The sequence below is a fragment of the Epinephelus lanceolatus genome, chromosome 12 (assembly GCF_041903045.1).
Source record: "Epinephelus lanceolatus isolate andai-2023 chromosome 12, ASM4190304v1, whole genome shotgun sequence".
NCBI lineage: Eukaryota > Metazoa > Chordata > Actinopteri > Perciformes > Serranidae > Epinephelus > Epinephelus lanceolatus.
Window position 1 is genome coordinate 16,760,292 of NC_135745.1, and position 18,950 is coordinate 16,779,241.

The following is an 18,950-nucleotide window of genomic DNA, read 5'->3' on the forward strand; positions in this document are numbered from 1 at the left end:
GTTCAGGCAGGACACCATGTCAATCTCAGCTCACATCCCAGCTACATCAGTTGATCTCAAACAGCCAATCAACTGATAGAACAGATGATTGATGGAAGGGAGTCAGCTGATAAATCACATGATTCCTTTCTATGCAACCAATTGGCAAATCTCATTCAGGGTGCCCTATTTAAATGGCTTTAGCCTGCCTACTGTTGCTGCTTTCTCTGCAAGCCGCTTTGCAACCCGCCTCTACCCCAGCTCCTCCTTTTCATGCTGTGTATGACTTACAAATGTCATTTCTGTTTGTCATTGATGCTGGCTCCGTTCTGTTCCCGGGGGGTCTTTGCTGCTGCTCTCCCTGCCTTAAGTGCAACACACACTGCCGCCATACAACACACGTCACGCGCCGCTCTGCTTCAGCCCACTGCTCTATTTCCAGCGCGGCCGGCGCTGTGAGAAAAGCCTTTTATATACGTTTCGGCCGCCGTAGTATTGTAGATTTTGATAAGAAACTCACCCGTAAAATCCAAGTTGTTGTTGCCTCAAAGTTTTTCCTCTTCTTCTTCCATTACTAGCAGTTGGCAACCGTTGGCAACTAGTGCAGGTACAGCCACCTAGCGGGCTGGGGTGGGAAATACACTTTAGTGTTGATGGTGCCGCTGCCAATGTGTATTGGGCAGCGCCGCGCCGGCGGCAGTGTGTGTTGCACTTTAGGCTTTCCCTGTAGGCGCATGGAAGGGCAGAGGAGTATGCTCTCTCCGCCTTAGGCTTTCCACGTAGATGCGTGGAAGAGAATTTCTGCAAAGGCCTGAGGACAGACAGAGAGGCCCCGGAACAGAGCCATACCACCAAATATAATACAGCACACGGAAATAAAGTTTTCTTTGACTAAAGTGGTCCTGACTGAACTGGATTTTTGTCAGTACTTTAGCAACAGGGTTCCACCCATATTGTTTTAAGATAGAAGTCTGATACAGATTCTTTTGTACTGAAGATGCTGGTTGACAATATTTTGCACAATGTTCAATATCTTTAAATATGGCCACAGTAAGTATTCATTGTTATTTAAGAACTGTATTCTAGTCAGGGTGGAAAAGCAACTGAGGCAGCATTTTACATGAAGTACCTAATCAGTGTTTAACTTGCTCCTGAAATTTGGCACCTCTTAGGTTTCACAAGTGCATCAGTATTAGGAGTGCAAAGTCATCTAGTTGGCCGGATTGGACCCGATTAGCGGGTCAGCTCTGGCCCCCAGGACGTATGTTTGACACATCTGCTTTAGATGAAACTGGCTGAGTTCCCATAGAAACCATGCTGAGTCGAAAAGTTTGCAATCACTCGCTTCTGCAGCAGTTGCTCCTCTAATCTAATCCATAGATCTGATCAGCTGTGATCAATCCAACCACAGACTGATCACTTCTCTACCCTGAGACTCAGAGAGCTGCTGCTGAGGGAAAGAAAACTAATTAAGAGTTCTGCCTGCACTGCACTGTTGATATACTGAAAATTGTTCATCACAAATGTAAATCAGCACTACCTATTTCACTTAATGTTGTATTTTCTAGTGTTATTTTAAGGGAAATCAAAATTATTTGATATTTTAGTGTTAAATAAGTTTCCTACAGTGTATTATATATGTGAGCTACTGTACTTTTCCTCTTAAGCAGACCTTATTGTCACTTGCTATACATTTAATTTATTTTTTTAATCCAACCATTGTCAGTCGTTGCAGTCTAAAGAGCCATAATGCATTTTTGGATGGTTGAGCTTGTGTTTCATATTCAAAATTTCTTCTACTCAAGTATACATCCAGTCCGTTCTCATTCCCAGAGTGTCATATACTGCTGCTTTGTCACATAGATATGCTAAAGGTTGCCCTGTGCATCAGTATGAGACGCTGAGGGGGATGAAGAAGCGGCTGTATTTGACGCCCTGGACAAGAAAACGAGTTGATGCAGCTAAGCATTTCTCATGTACAGAAACTTCATACAATATGCAGTGCATCCACACAATGTACTCAAATTCTTGTCATAATTAGTACGAATACTGTGATAGTATGTGATTATAAACAGAGCTGTAGTTTCCATGACACTGTCAGATCGTGTTCACAACGCCCCCTGAATATTTCCACACACCCTCCACAGCATCCCAGGAAGATGTGTTTCTATTCCATCATCCCAAATCACTGTAAGTGTTCAAAATACAAATGCTTAACAGGGTTTTTATGTAAGGATTCCTGCCTGACATGTATCCCTCCCCTACACTGTTCTCTCTGTGAGAAAATAAGAGAAACACCTTTTCAAACAACCAGGTAAACCCTCCACTCCAAATGTGTCACCCTCATCAACCGGAGGCGAGCAGGGTGTCGAGATGCCTCCCTGGTTGTTGTCTTGTCAAGTTTTTCCTTATCAGGCCCGAGCCTTGTTTCTCTGTCTTGCTAAGTTAAAACCTCCGCCGCTGTGGATGCTAGTGTGTGGGAGCAGACGAGAAGCAGTAACAAGCTCTCTGAAAGCAGTGGGGTGACGAGCTGGTCGAGAGATCAGGAGATCCTGTCAAACTGCACTTAAGCAAGTTTGATCCTCTGCCTCCTCACTGCTGTTTACATCATTTAAAAAATATGATGACCGAAGAAAGGTTCAGACTTATTTTAACACATTTAAGGGTTTAAAGTCAAAGAAAAATTACTTTACAGCCTGCCAGTGGCATGGCTCTATGTAAGGTTGGTCTTTCTGTCAGGTGGTCCACGACTCCAGTTTGAAGTAGCTCAACAACTATTGAATAGATTGCCATGACATTTGGTACAAATGTCATGTTATCAGGAGAAGGAATCATGATTACTCTGTTGGTCCCCTGTCGCTTCATTCAGCACCACCAGCAGGCCAAAGTTTTCACTTTTCCAGTGAAACATCCTCGAAATTGATTTTTGGACAGACGTGCTTCCTGATGATGTATCCTCATGGCTTTAGTGATCCTCTTGACTTTTCCTTTAGTGCCACCATGAGGTTGACAGTTATGATGCTGAGCGACATTAGTCGACAACCGTCGGATTGTCATGAAATCTGGGACACACATATTTGACCACCCTCAGAGCCACTAGACTCACATTTATACAGTTGGATTCAGTTTGTCCAATACTTGTTTTATGACCAAATACCTGCAATGAAATGAACCCACCTCAGCTGTACTTTATATTTGCTGCTAACCAGCAAATGTAAGATGATCATGGTAAACATTATACCTGCTACATGGCTGAAGACTCATGTTGAAGTCTGTCTAAGGTCCAAATCTCAAGTCTGATACTTCTGTTAAAAAATGCAAAAATATAGATTAGTTTCCAGTAAATTCATAACAAAATTAATTCCATTTGTCATCTGACAAAGCACAGAAGTCTGACAGTTTTGGCTCTGGACCATAAAGTAGTCTCTTTGTTCTTTATGTGCTCTCTCTTTGTCCCAGTGCTTTTTCTGCAAAATCCAACTGGACTTCATGCAAAATAAAATGCAATATGTAATTCAATGTTAGACAAAGGTATAAGAGTTACTGTGGCAATGATTTACTGATGATAGAATCCTACAGATGGCACCATTACGTCTTTAATTATTGAATGAGGAAGTTAAGTAGGACTCATTTTTTTCCCTTCATTGTTAATTTATTTTTTCTCATAAATGACTGATGATGTTGGAACAGTTATTATAAAGGTTGCAGGGTTTACTTATATTCGTCTTGCAGCCTCACCACCATATTTGATATTTCCACAGGGGCCCATCTTAAAACGTACCTGATAACTGATGCATGAACACATCCACTGGTCACCAGTCACAATCCCAGTCGAGATGAGGTTCAGCCGTGCGGCAGTGGGAGCGTGATGAGATACACAGCTGTGCCTGATTCAGCTGAAGGATTCAGATTTATCCCTGCTGAATTGTGTTAGATCATCTCATACTTGAATGTTTTCACACTGCGTGTGAGGGAACAGGAATTTTATTTGCACTTTAACTAATTTATAAATTGATCTGATGAATACTGATTGTTCCAAAAGTGCTTTGGACCATAAGAGCTAAACCTCCCGTAGGCTGTGCTTGGCAGCGATTAGAACCAACGAGCCAGAGATCAACATCATGAAGTTTTCTGTCCCTGCTGCTTAGGGAAAACCAGAGCTAGCAGCCATGCTAACAGCTCTGTAAGGCTGCACTTAGGGGGCCTGGTTATTTAAGAAGGAGAAGGCGGTGGTACAAAATGGGGCAGCAATGTCAAATGATTTTTAGCACTGGGGAGAGACTAAGATTTTTAGTCATGCTTTGGGAAGGGACCATTAACTTTAAATGGTTGTATTTTGTATTTAACTGGAATACCATCTGAACCCTTAAACCAGCTGGTGGGTTTAAAGGGCATGTTTTCTTTAATAATCACCAAAATCTGATCATTTATCTTGAAACTGTAAGAACAGAAATTATTGTTGGATTTGTAAAGTTTGCCCTTAAACAGATCATTTCATCCAAACCACTTTATCCTACATGTCTCATTTGAAATATTCCCAGATTCTGCACCCATAGCAATCGTGAAATAACAAAGCTTTTTTCAACCCCATCATTTCATTTTCTACTTTTAACTTTCATCAAAGAGTACTTTTAAAAAATCTAATTATGTGCACCATGCCAAGTTTCAGGTAAAGGTCATTATGCACGTGTCGCAAATGCGGACTGTAATGTGTGCATGTGTGCAGGAGTGTGTGTGGTGTGTAGATTTATTCAATTTTTTTGGTTTTGTGTGGTCAAACGGGGGACTCTCATGCACCCATATTCTGCTGAGTGCACGCACAGCTTGTATAATGATGTGATATATAAGGTGTAATTGCATATTGCTTAAGAAGTTAGCTCTTTGTTTTGGTGATAACTTTAACTCCTGTGCTGTTTGCTTGTTTCATTGGCTCCAATACCTTATTTACCTGGAGATCAGTGAAGAAATGACACTTTCTCCTCCAATGGACTGTTAATAGCTGTAGTCAAATTTCATACAGATCCACTCAAAACCAACAATGTGAGTCAGGTCGTGGTGATAGAGGAAAAAGTGAGGGGATCACCAAAGTCACAAATACTGACAAAATGTAATGGCAATGGCAATTAACTGTAGAGAGATTTCAGTCTTGACCAGTGTTTGGGAGCTTCTAGTTACATGTAATTAAATTACAAAATAAATGTAATTGTAATCCGTCACAGTTATTAAGAGAAAAAAAATGTAATTAGATAACAGTTATTTCTCAAAATGTTGGTGATTAAAGGGGTTACATCCAACTATATTTTTTTGGTTAAAAGAAAGTCTGATATGTTGAATATAACTGTTCTTTTGCTTTGCATCTTTAAGCTTTGGGTGTAGCCAGATAATGTTCAACCTTATTGCCCCATTTAAAACAATTGTTAAAAAAATAAATAAAAAAAAGTAAAAAGTAAGCAAATATAATAAGTTACACTACTCTCATCATCCATCCATTTTCATCCACTTATCTGGGGCAGCTAGTAGTGGGGGCAGCTAGCCTTGAAATCCAGACCCAAATCTAGAAAGATTTAGGGTCTGGCTATAAGTAACACAAATGGCCCAACTCGAGGGGTGGCACCAAGCATGCATTTGAAAATATCACTGCACGCAATTGGATTACACTACGACCAATCAGAACAATACACGGGGTGACGTATCCAGAGCTTAGCTACCAGCGGAGCTAACTGGTAGATTAGACTCTTGCCGTGTCCAGTCGGCAAAACAGCAAAAATGTCCTTCTTGCAAAGGAAAGATCCGAGCGCCGTCTTCTGTTCCTCTTTTAGAGAAAAAGCCAAGTCTAACTCGTTCATTGTAGCGGTCAAAGCCGTTTCAAACAACTGGTGTTCATCCGTAGCCATCTTGCAATGTTTACTGACTGATTCCGGACTTCTGCATGAGTAATGAGCATCGTAACTGATTGCCAGAGTGACTCGCTGAGCTAATTCAAATTGTGCTCTCGCGAGTGCTCTGGATTTCCAGGGTAGGGGGCAGCAGGCCAAGCAAAGCACCCCAGGCATCCCTCTCCTCAGTAATGCTTTCCATCTCCATCTAGACCCCAAGTCCCTTCAGCGTGTTATGGGTCTGCCCCGGGGCCTCCTATGAGTGGGACGTGCCCACTGCAGCCAGGAGCGGGGCCCCAGGCGTGTTGACCCCTGGTGTTGCATATTACTTTGAGCAAGTAATTCAGATAATTACATTACTTATTACATCTGAACAGGGTAACTAGTAAAATGTAACCTTCCCAGCACTGGTCTGGATCAAAGTGGTGAACTGACCAATGTTACCTTCACTTGAACCACCACTGGGCAAAAAAACACATAAAGCGTTGTGGTGATTTATATGATTTACTTCAGGCCATTAACATGGTGTGTAGTCAATCATCAGGTCCAGAAAACACATGCTCAACACATGTTGGCATAGCATAAATGTAAAAGGAATATTTTCCAAAGTCTTTATTTTTCTGCTGCAGCCTGAGTGAGAGAGGCTTATGATAAACATTTCAGTATCTTGTATATTTCATAATGTTCTCATTACAGCACATTTCTGTTAACTTTCATTAGGGCTTATTTAATTTAGTGTCGAACCACCAGAATCAAAGTATCAAAGTTTTGATTACTTTTATTTAATTGAAGTTATTTTCACTTTAAACTGGAGATTTTGTGGTTCTTTTTTTTTTTTTTTTTTAAGAAGTGCAAGTTTTATGACTCTGGAGCTCATTCAATTTATTCAAAACCAACAAGGGATTCTTAAAAATGCATGGTAGTCAGACTGTAATGTTTTTTCATCTGACAGCAACCCTATGAGAGAGACCACTCAGATGGACATTTAAATTTAGAGAGATTTTTTAATGGAATGAAAATATAATTTCATATGTCTTTCATAAGAAAACTCAGAAAACTGTGAATATTGCTCATTTCTTTTCAGGCGTGACTAAAAAAAAAACTGCAGTGTGAAAGCAGGCAGATCAGTCTGAGGCTGAAGCTTTGTCATTTCAACTATTTGCGCTACATGCACACCAAGACTACTTTCTGATTAGGGGTTTGATTATTTGACAGGGTTCATTTGTATCAGTCGATATGTAGGATGGATCTGTATTTTAATGAAGCTGCGAGGGAACTTGAATGATCTTGCAGTCCGCGAAATCGACCTCTGGATTTAGATAAATCTTTATTCTGCCGTATTACGCAGATGTGAGATTTTCTGATTATCTATCCCAGTTAATCACATTCTAAAAAATCAAATATGGTACAGTTTTTCATCCTCGTGATCTCCCACGCATGAAATCCATCTCACTGTCTGTCTTCTTCTCTCCCTCCTCCTCTCTTCTGCAGAAGGATATCAAACTCCTGGCTGAGCACTGGCTGGTTCACTATGACCATCGCCCTGGAGCTGTGCGATAGGATCAATGTCTACGGCATGGTTGCCCCTGACTTCTGCAGGTGAGACAGTGGGGCTGAATGTGAAACATCATCATCAGCTCACCAACGAACACCGCCACGAAGAGTTTTTGAAGCAGAGCGTGTATATGCAGTCGCTTGGAGAGTATAGAAATTCATAACATCACATCTACCTGATAAGAAAGATTAAAACTGTAAATATATTCAGGCAGCTGATAAATAAAATGTCAGTGTGGCTGGAGATGTTTTTGGAATGCTTAGATTGCCTGAATATTGTTGAAAATAAGTTCGTAAACAGGCAAGCGTTACAAATATTGAAACTTCATGCTGATTTTTTTAAATATCTGTGTGCATGTGAGATATGAGAGAGAGCAAAAACAGAATTCTCACCCTACTCCTTTTTCTGGCCGCTACAAACATCATTGCACAGTGGGTCAGAGTGAATTATGGCTTTGTTACACACATATCAGGTTTTCTTTAAAGTCTGTCAAGATATATGCAAATATCCTGAAGTAAAATGTAATACTTTTTAAGACCCTTTGAAACCTCATTGCCACCTACTGAGTTCTAACCGGTTACATCAGCGATACAGCTTACATTTACTGTACACTGATTGTAAAATAATCTGAATCTGAACAGAAGACTGGACCACAATGCAACATAAATCAGATAGACAGGTTGTGAAGAAAGTACAGACTCAATTGAGTGACTAACATAATTCAAGGTTTATTTCAGAGTAATATAAGTAGGACTAAAAATACAGTGTTGCCATGAAAATTTTACAATATAGTATGTCACTGAAAGGAAAAAGAATCATAAAACGTGTGCTGAATGGTTAAAGAAAACCTACTTTCATTTAAATTAACATGATAAAAATTGAACTTATCAGATAATGTCTGAATAAAGACATAGTATAGTATGCCTTAAAAATGTCTATAGTATATTGTATGCCATTAAAAATGTCATAGTATAGTATGCCAAAAAAAGTCTTTAAAAAAGTCATAGCATAGTATGCCAAAAAATGTCTTTAAAAAAGTCATTATGACAAAAACTGTCTTTAAAAAAAGTCATAGTATAGTATGCCAAAAAATGTCTTTTAAAAAAGTCATAGTATAGTTTGCAAAAAAATTCTGTAAAAAAAAAATTATAGTATAGTATGCCAAAAAATGTCTTTAAAAAAGTCATAGTATAGTATGCCAAAAAATGTCTTCAAAAAAGTGTCTTTAAAAAAAGGTCATAGTATAGTTTGCCAAAAAAAATTCTGTTAAAAAAAGTCATTGTATAGTATGCCAAAAAGGGTCTTTAAAAAAAAAAGTCATAGTATAGTATGCCAAAAAATTCATAGTATAGTACGCCAGATAATGTCTTTAAGAAAGTCATAGTATAGTATAGTATTCTCTGTCTGTCGTCAACAGGCCTTTGCAGGGAGATTGCTCACATGGTCTAACTCCCTACTCCACTACTTACCCCAGTGACAATCATTTTCCCTTTGTTTCCCCCTGGCTTTGTCCACCTTTTGGTTTGGTTATATTCTTCTGTTTGTCACACCATACAGCATCCCTGCAGCCCATTTTTCCACTCATTCATCCTCTGCAGCACAGAGTCAAACACTTCACCCAAGAATTGACCAAAACACAAAGTGGGTAGATTATTGTCTACTGAGGGCTGTGAAAGATACAAAAGTTGTATTCCCCAAAGTTCAGGCAAAAGAAGGCTTTGTTTCTTGGATGAATTTGAGATAAGACAGGCTTTGTTCACCCTTTATGACATATTCCGTATGGAAATGCAGACTTCTGAAGATCAGGCTCATGAACTGGAACGCAGCTTATCTAAAAGAGGTGCACTTACATGAGGGATAATATTGCCCACTTGTGAAGCCAAAGGCAGGCCTCATTTTACTTGAGTGATTTCTCTACCAAAATAGTTTTTATGCCTCTGCGCAGGCCATAGCTGTGACCAGAGGCATCATGTTTTTTCAGGACGTCCATCCGTCTGTCCGTATATACAGACATACAGACATATGTTCGTATGCTCAATTCTCATGAATGCAGTATCTCAAGAACGCCTCAAGGGAATTTCTTCAAATGTGGCACAAACTTTAACTTTGACTCAATGATTGAGTGGTTAGAATTTGGTTGTCGAAGATAAAAGGTCAAGGTCAAGGTCACTGTGACCTCACAGAACATGTTTTTGGCCATAACTCAAGAATTCATATGCTAATTGTGACTAAATTTAACACAAGTGTCTAACAGGATAAAATAATTAAGTGTTGACATTCTGTATCCAAAAAGTCAAAGGTTAACTTCACTGTGACATCATCATGTTCTGCAACAAAACACTTTTTTTGGCCATTACTCCATGTCGTATCTCGGGGACAGAGAGGAAGACATTTGGTCAGATACCGAATTGGTGACACTCGTCTTGGTTGTCCACCTCGAAACTGTGCTGATTGTTTAAATCTTCTGTGCTGCCGTGCGAAAGATGTGTGTGAAGCATCTATGTTTTAACAGATGGCTAAAATCTTAATTGATACCTAACGACATTAGCTGTTAATATTTAATGTTTGAAAAATACTTAGAAACAGAGAAACAGGTATTTTTTTCTCAGCTCATCAAGGAGCATTTAATCTTTTATTATTGGAGGTGGAGTACATGCTTTCTACTGGGTAGCAGTGATAACCATAATTAAGTTTCTCTAAATATTGTCATTATTAGTGGAGACTTTGCAGGTGACATTGAAATGAAACTTCAAGTGATTAACTGCAAATGAATGCAGTGAGAACTCTGCCATGACAGAATAACACACACAGAGACACCAACTTGGAAACAAAATGTATCCACCTCAAATACTGAAATGCAGGATAAAAGCATCCAGGTTAGGCCGGCTGCTAGCTGCCATGGCGACAGAATATTTGGCAAAAATAAAAAAGGGATTTTTTTAGCAGCGTCCACTTTCGATAAATCTCAGAACAAACGATTGTTTCCCTCTATATTCACTCAGCATTTATGACCCCCATGATGCTGGTCCAGTGCAGCAGAAATGCAAAGAATTATGGGATACATAGCCAGTTCTGACTGTCTGGCTCCTATAGCAACTAACTCATCCAGCCTCTCATTAGCAGAGTTTAATGGTTTAAAATTACAGCTCACGTCTCATCCGTCTCAGCCAACGCTTTAATTGGGGGATTTTATTGGACAAGGAACAAATCTTATTAGATTTCTCAATAAAAAAGAACAAACTGTAAAATGCTCAGTATATCTTTGTTCCTGGCTCTGATTGATTAAATAATTAATTTTTTATTTTGGGTTTAGGCACCACTTCAATCTTGATGGTAATGAGGAGGGAATGCCGGTTCATTTTCTCGAACAAATGGTTGGCTTAGGCTGATACTTCGCAATCCTTTTAGTTGTCACAACGAATGAAGTCTGCAGAATTTACTGGATGTGATCCAACCGAAAATACAAAAAACATGTTTCTCTAATGTCATGTCAAATATATTTTAATGGCATGAAGGGTAGACATTTATGAAGCCAAAGCCGGAATAAATAACCAATACATCCAAACATCCTGGTAAAATGGGAGTATTTTTAGATGCCCTCCTCTTTTCTTCTTACTTTTTTTCTAGTAACTTCTTGGAATTGTTTTCTATTGTTACTGCAACTCAATGTTGCCCTTTCCCTTTTTTTCTAAAAATACATTTTAAAAATGTCAACTCACAAAGGAATCATTGTTCTTAATGACTTCTTACAGACTACTTAATCACTTCCAACCTTTAATTTTTTTTAATTTAGTGGCCCTGTGTATAAGCCTGCATTACTTTTGAAAGTGCTGGAGCACAGTGGAGTGAAAGTGTCTTTCCGCCAGTTATTATTTTTTCGGCAGATTTTGTGCCCTTTCATTTATAGTCAATATGTACAGAGAGACTACAATAGGACATGGATCAGATTTTTATGACATTGTATTATTTAGCGTATGGATCTTAGACCGATGAACAAGTACAGTTTCAAAAGTTTCACCAAATCCAAGTCTGTTGTGTAGGGCATCTGGACAAATAAAGAAAAGTTCATAGTCTTGCCATATTAACCAGTCAATGTCTTTTTAAAAACAGTAGAGGAGGCTTGGTTTTACCCAAAATCTTCAAAAGCACATGATTTTAAGTTTCTGATATATAGAAAAACAAACAGTACAAGCATCTGTATTTTAAAGAGACAAAAAATGAGACAGCGCTGGGCTTCATAGTCTTGTTTATTCTCTTGTATACAAAATGATTCTCTTGATAGCTGGATTAATTTGTTTTTGCTTCAAGATAATATTAAAAAGTTAATGCAGTCCAAAATATGGTATGGTGATTAATATATGTGGATAAATTAGATTAAATTAAATTTTATTGTCATTGCACAGAGTACAGGTACTGAGACAATGAATGCAGCTGTGCATCTGATTAGCAGTGCAAAAAACAGTAAAGTGCTGAGTAATGGACAGAGTGTACAGAGAATAAATAGAATGGAATGAATGAATAAAATAAAAATATTAACAGTGTATATGAATACATTCAGATACACACGGATGACCACAATTCTGCAGGTATAGCGTATAATATAAAGTTCAGGTGTAATTACAGTAATACTAACAGTAGACATTATATACATACATATACATCTGTACATTGCAAACAGTGGCATAAATATGGATACTCCATAGGTCAGTGTATATAGCTTGGACAGTAGTAAAATGTGTGGGTATGTAAAAATGTCTAGTGCTTGACTAGGGCAGGAGAGAAGAATGTATTACCTTTGACAGACAGTTCAGGGTAAAGTGTGTGAGCTGTGCATCAGAAGGATAAACTGAAATAACATAAACAAAATTCAAGGATATCAACTGTTAAAGGAATAAAAAGCAAACCAAAGATACAGATTCACAAACAACTAAAGGTTAACACAGAGGTGAGCTGAATTTCTGAAAGCAGGGACGGAGAGCTTGCCTGTTACTATAGGTATGCAGACTGCTGACAAAGAGAGAACATACATGTAACTGTGAATGGTGTTCGTGCCAGCCTGAACTGTGAAAAGGCTCCATTCTCAGATGTTGTTTCTTTATTTGGCTTTTTCATACAGTGTTGAGCTGCAGGTGGCATTTAGAAGTTATTAAAATGGGTAATATTTGGTTGCGTAATCCATGCAAAGACAAACAAATGAATGCAAATCAGTCCCCCGCCCTCTCCCACCACGGAATACAGACACACTGTGGTGTCACATGAAACTCCAGTCACTCATTAAAGTGTTTTTAAATATCAGCCATCTCTCTTTTCTCACTGCCACTGCAGGGAGCCTCAGCACCACTCCGTCCCTTACCACTACTACGAGCCACGTGGTCCAGATGAGTGCGCTATGTACATCTCTCATGAGCGTGGGCGGCGGGGAAGCCATCACCGCTTCATCACAGAAAAGCGGGTCTTCGCTAACTGGGCACGGACTTTTGACATCCACTTCTATCAGCCGGACTGGAGCCCCCCACCTCTCCCAGCCAACCAGACCCTGGAGGGGACGGTCACAGCGGCGCCCCTGGTACCCCAGAAGACGTGACCTGTGTTGGGAAGGAGAACAGGCTTTAGAGCTGTATCTAAGAAAGACTGAGAATGGGGAACGTTTGCATTGAGGGCTGCTGGACCCTAAAAAGAAAGGGTAAACATGAAGTAGGCGAGGAAAATTATTATCCCAGATGAGGACCGATACTTGTTGATCCTGCTGGACATTTGTTCTGAACATTTCTCCAGCTCCACCACTGCATCTCCAGCAGTGTGTTCTGTTTACCAGTTCAAAGTTGTACATGTTTTGTACAACTCTGTAAAGTGAGTTTATAAAGGAGGCAACACAATTACATACTCCACTTTCAGTGCATGCATGCAGTGTCTTACTGTGGATCCTCCTTGTCTTTTGTATGTGTGTATGAGTGTGTATGTGCTGGATGTTTACCTGAGGGATCACAGAGGATACAAGCTTGAGGTTGGGCTCTCCACAAAGCCTCCATTGGGTGAAGGATCTACGCAGGATTCACTGCTTACAGTTCACTGAAAGAAAAATACCATCACAATGCCCGTAATCTAATAATGTAGTGCTGGCAACAGTGCAAGCTGAATACTAATAATAGTGTAGGAAAATTTGGCTATTTGAAGTGTGAATCACTGTTCAGAGTCATATTCTTCTGCAGTTTTTCAAAATTGAGGAGGTCAAGTGGGATGAGATTCTCTAGACTCCTGTGTCGTGCAACAAAGGCTCAGACTCGTTTAAAAGCAGGAATGAATCACTACCCCGACTTTCATTTTTACTGCCTTTCAGATGTGAGTGCATTGTGAGCTCACTAAAGTGTCACCCAAGTCAAACTTTGCAATGCCGCAACTTCCTGGCTGAGTGACAAGTGTGTAACATTAACCGGGAGGCTATCTCATGTGTGTGCACCTCCTCTGTCCCACCCATACGTGTATCATAAGGCTTTGTCGGCTCCTGTCACCACTTAATAGCGCAATTTATATAGCTACAAGCTGGATTTCCATGTAAATGCACAGCCATGTCACACAAGACAAGTGGAAGATTAAAATCGAGAGCAGGGCTGCAGCAGCACCATCCATCCTACTATACAGTATTCATCTGCTGCCTCTTCCGTGAGCCTGAATAGCCTCGCAGGAGAATTACACCGTTTTTTGTTAAACTGATGAGTATGTGATCTGTCAGTCCTTTCCTCTCTCCCTCTCGATTGTGTTTTATGTGCACTCTCCTCTCATTTGATGGAGTATATGCTGCTTGTAAACTGCCCCTTCCTCTTTGAGATCTCCTATTTTCCCCCTCTTCTCTCCTCTATGAATAAGAATCAGGTGTTGGTCTGAAGAAAGTGATGAGACGTGTGGTTATCTTAATGACACATCCTGGTGCTAAGTCCCTATTGATTTTGCCCTCATCTCTGTAATGTGAGTAATGAGAGGAGGGATGCTGAGGGTCAGATACATAGGTGCTCACACCATGAGGACATGTTTCACATTGCGTTTCCTCGGTGGAGACAAGGACGCGATTCCTTTTCATACATCACACACAGCTGCAGGAGGGGTGCTACTGTACTGAGAGTCCTGCTGCTGACTTTGTGCTGTAGCAAAGCCAGAGATATGTTTGTTTTCTATAAACTCATCTGCAAATGGCTGTGACCAACGGTCTGTATGAGCAAAATGATAAGCACTTGAATATTTCTGGGGTTTGCCTAATTAACTGAGTCTCAGTCTGTCGTTTGGGGCTGCAACTAACTGCTGTTTTCATTTCAGATTAATTGTTTAGTCTATAAAATGTCAGAAAATAGTGAAAAATGCCAATCACAAGTTCCCAGAGCCCAAGGTGACATTTTCAGATTGCTTGTTTTGTAAAAACAACACTCTAAAACTCAAAGATACTCAATTGGCAGTGATATAAAAGAAAGCAGTAAAACCTCACATCTGGCAAGGTGAAAACAGTGGAATATTTGAAATGTTTGCTTCATGAATAACTTAAAGGACTAGTTTGAAATTTTGGGGGATGTGACTATTTCCATTTTTGCAGAGAGTTATATGAAAGGATTGATTCATCTCTTGTGAATATCAGCGGCCACTTAGCGTAGCTTAGCTTAACATAAAGGGGAACTCAAGTCCCGGCACATAACCTCCCCATAAAACATAAAATTGTGTTTTTTACATTATAGATAAAAAGATATAATACATACATAAAAATCAGTAAGCTATAGAGGTGGTTGGAGCAGGTGCAACCAGCAGTTTCCTCTCTCTATTCTAGGTTAAGCTAACTGGCTGCTTATTCCATTAACATTTACTGTAAAGTCAATCTGAACATCTAACTCTCAACAAGACAGCACATTTCTCATAATATCCAGCTATTCCTTTGAAACAATTGTTGCCTATTCATTTTCTGTTGATGGAATGATTGACTAATCATTTCAGCACTGATGTTGTTAATCTGTTTTTCTTTCACATGATAGAAATGTATCATTCCACTCAATAAAATACTTTATCAATAAACCTGCATTCAGCAGTGTCTATATGTAACAATAACAACATGGTAAAAATGTGAGAGTAAACATTTAAATGTAACATCTGTATGTATGTGTTGTAGCCTCGCAGATGTGAAGATGAAACATGGAGGTTTTGTGGCGGATGAGAGGCCAGTGACTCACCTTCACCCTCCACTGAAGGCAGCTGCCATTTTTACTTTTCAATCTCTCTCTTCCTGTCTGGTTGTGACATCAGGCTGTGTCACACTGAAATAATAATGAAAGACAGGCAGCGTTACAAGGCCATTACTCTCTGGAGCTACAAATAGATCCCTGACTGTCTTCATGACGGAGCGTTGGAGCATTTTTGAAAAATGAAAATAGCATTGCCGTGTAAACTGAGGGTAAAGCAGACAGATCTAGGTAACATTGTGAGATGATGAAGGGAAAACAAGTATTCAGCGGCGGATCTTAAATAGTAATTATTAGACAGCTGGGCCAGATCAGTTAAATGTACTTGATATGAATGAAAGTGTATCAAAAAACTATGAACAGGGTTGAAAAATTACAGAGTGCTTTTTCTCTTCATCCTCTTCAAACATACACAAAAATACTAACAACTATTTTTTTCATCATCAATCCTTTTTTTTTTTTTTTACTTGAGCGTTAAACTGGCCTATACACAGGATTGTGCAGGGCTAGCCAAATTAAATTTAAGACTTTATGAGACATGTTTAATACTGCATAGAATGTCATTTATTATCTGTTTTACAGTCCTGCCAGCTATAAGTACAAGTGTAATGAAAACACTTTTTAACATGTAAGCAGTATTTAACAATAATTTCTAATGACATGATTTATGAAATCAGTGCTGCCTGGACTCAAATAAGTGGCAAAAAATAAAGGGCTAGATTAATCAATAAAAAACCTTATAATTTAGAATTGTATTTATCCCGAGGGAAATTGCTCTAAATTACTGTTATTAAAGTTAGTTTGAGTCTTTGGTAAAAATCAAGATTATGAGATGAGGTTCCTGGCTACTGTAGCTGGGAGCAGTGACAGTGATTGCTCAAGGTCTGATGAAAACTCTGATTAAAACTCCACAAAAAAGGATATAACAGCTTCCTGTGCACACAATCCACTGTCACAATAATCACATTTAGTTTACAGGTGTCAAACGTCTCCCAACAGACAGTAATTGCATACAGAAACATTTTGCAGCTAACATTACAGCCTACAGCAGGGAGGAGACTTTTGTAAATTATGTCTAAGAGTTTTTAATACCTTCTAGGGCCTTTTGTGAAGAATGGTGCTTTTTAAGACTTCTAAAAGACCGGCAGATACCCTGAGAAAAAAATAAGAAAATAGTGAAGTGCTGTTCCAAATTTCCCACAGCCCATCTACGAAGGCAATGTCCTTGCTGCAGCAACCACAGGTGTAATTCCAACCCATGGCCCTTTGCCGCATGTCATCCCTTCTTTCTCCCCCGTTAGCTTAAACACTACATAATACACAATTCTTGTGTTTACATTAATGCCTATAAAAAAATAAGGAGCTTAATAACTTGGGACCTAAGGGTAAAAGTTAATTCTTGACCTTTTAAGATAGTAAAAAATAAATAAAGTCACGGTCTACTTACCAGTTTCTTCTGGAGCTTACAACCTTGTCCACTTGAAAGTTCACGAGTTTGCTCAGTTGTCATGCAGATGGCTGGGAGTATGAAGACCATGAGATAGGCCTGAAAGCAGAGGAATAACTAGTAAGCGCATATGTTGTTTCAAAATTGGGAAATGTCACACAAAAGGTACGCTGTATTGCCTTAAAAGTTATTGCCATGCACATCAAGGCATTAAACATATATTTTAAGTGACAAAACAACCTCACCTCAAGGTCCACTTACTACCTTTTTCTGGAGCTTTCATCCAGATCTCTGTCTTCAGCAGCAGATGGAGCATGCCCAGTTGTTATGGAAATAATTGTCTCCTTGGAAACAGCAATTAATAAAGCAGTCTACTACAGTTACTAAAATTATTGTCTTCAAGGCTGAAAAATGCTATCAGTCTATTCACTTTGGGATTTAAACATACCAAAATGATTTTTATGCTTATAATGCACACAGTGTTTATTTTAGCAGTCCTTGAGTTGAATTATTTTTGCTTTAGTTTATACTCTGTGAAAAATTGCCTTTGCATAAATGAATGAAACATTCAAACAATGCAATCTGGAGAGGAAAAGAAATCCGCTCATATTTATTACAGGACTGTCTGTCTGAGCAGCCATTATTAAAATGTGACACTCTCTCCACTCTTCAGTTTTGTTTTCTTACACTAAGTTGAAGAGAAAGCCGTATATAAATAAAAAAAATTATAGTAAGCAAGCGCCACTGAGCATGATTTATGCCACAGCTATTGTGGCAGATGAGAATGAAAATCTGACTGCTAAAATTACTATCATCATTCCTTGGAATGATTGACATTACAAAAGCTCGCTGACAGCCAAGTGGCTGGAAATCCTGAGTTTCCATGGAAATTGGACATCCTGTCACCATCTCCAAACAGCATGTGTGCGCTTGTGTCTGTTTGTGCGTAAATCATTAAATTTAGCAGGCTGCCACATGGGGCTAATGTCGATGTTGTTCCACTTCTAAAGACAACGAGCGTATGTGCGTGTGCGCTCACTGGTGAATACCGACGCTGTTTGCCGTTTGAACAACCTGTGTGACATATTCAGAGCATCCTGCCTGACTCTTCAGCCTGAAATCTCGCTGCCTCTTTGGAGATGGCTGCTCTAATATTGTCCTGTCACTGGCTTTTCTCCCCACCAAGTCAGGTGTGAAGGAAAACAGACACAGATCTTTATTAGCATAGGGAAACCATAGTGACAGAGGAGACGGGAGAGTACATCACCACAGTGAAAGGCTGAGTATATTCAATTCCATCTGCGAGCACTGAAGTAAGAACGAGAGGCACAGAAGAGATGGAGTCAATTTTGAAGTGGGTTTAAGTACAAACAAATCCATCTGAGATAGTTTGGCTTTAATTTTTATTGTATCTGCTGCCAGCCTGATTGCTGCTACACTGATCGTATACGGAGGCTTGGTTGGATCGAATGGCTGCTCTGCCTTTTGAAATAGCAGACTGGAACAGAAAGTAACTACATTATGAAAAGCCTCTCTGGATTGTTTGAAATGTTTCCAGTAAAGAAAACAACACAGCAGGTATGTAAGTCAACTCGAGCGCACAGATTTCAAGGATGTCTTTGTGGTATAAAATAAGCTTAGATTGAGCTCTGCCAGGCATACCTTCAAGGGTTTGTAACAGTAAAGGCAGATAGTGTGTTTTTATACAGTATTAGGGTCATTAAGGAAGGAAAACAAACAAACAAAAACAACAAATACATTTCTTTGATTCAGTATTTCATCTTTAATCAGGGTATCAAAATTCTCCCAATTGAGGAAGTAAAATGAGCTTGCTCTCTCTGAAAGGGGACCAGGAGGAATGAAATTACAGGAAATCAGAA

The 18,950-nt window shown here is 39.3% G+C and overlaps 1 protein-coding gene and 1 long non-coding RNA gene across 3 annotated transcripts in view; one reads left to right on the forward strand and one right to left on the reverse strand.

Moving 5' to 3' along the window:
- st6galnac5a (ST6 (alpha-N-acetyl-neuraminyl-2,3-beta-galactosyl-1,3)-N-acetylgalactosaminide alpha-2,6-sialyltransferase 5a) overlaps window positions 1-15,459 on the forward strand; it is a 65,858-nt gene extending 50,399 nt beyond the window's left edge. For both annotated transcript variants that reach the window (XM_033651293.2, XM_033651292.2), the window contains 2 exons: window positions 7,347-7,454; window positions 12,736-15,459. In XM_033651293.2, coding sequence (XP_033507184.1) covers window positions 7,347-7,454; window positions 12,736-12,994 — 367 coding nt within the window. In that variant the 3' untranslated portion in view covers window positions 12,995-15,459. The remainder of the gene's footprint in view (window positions 1-7,346; window positions 7,455-12,735) is intronic.
- LOC144465084 (uncharacterized) lies at window positions 12,895-17,731 on the reverse strand. Its single transcript, XR_013492429.1, has 3 exons — window positions 15,615-17,731; window positions 13,385-13,479; window positions 12,895-12,995 (listed from the first exon to the last, which is right to left on the reverse strand). It is a non-coding gene; the product is annotated as an uncharacterized LOC144465084 (long non-coding RNA).
- Between the last annotated feature and the right edge of the window lie 1,219 nt (window positions 17,732-18,950).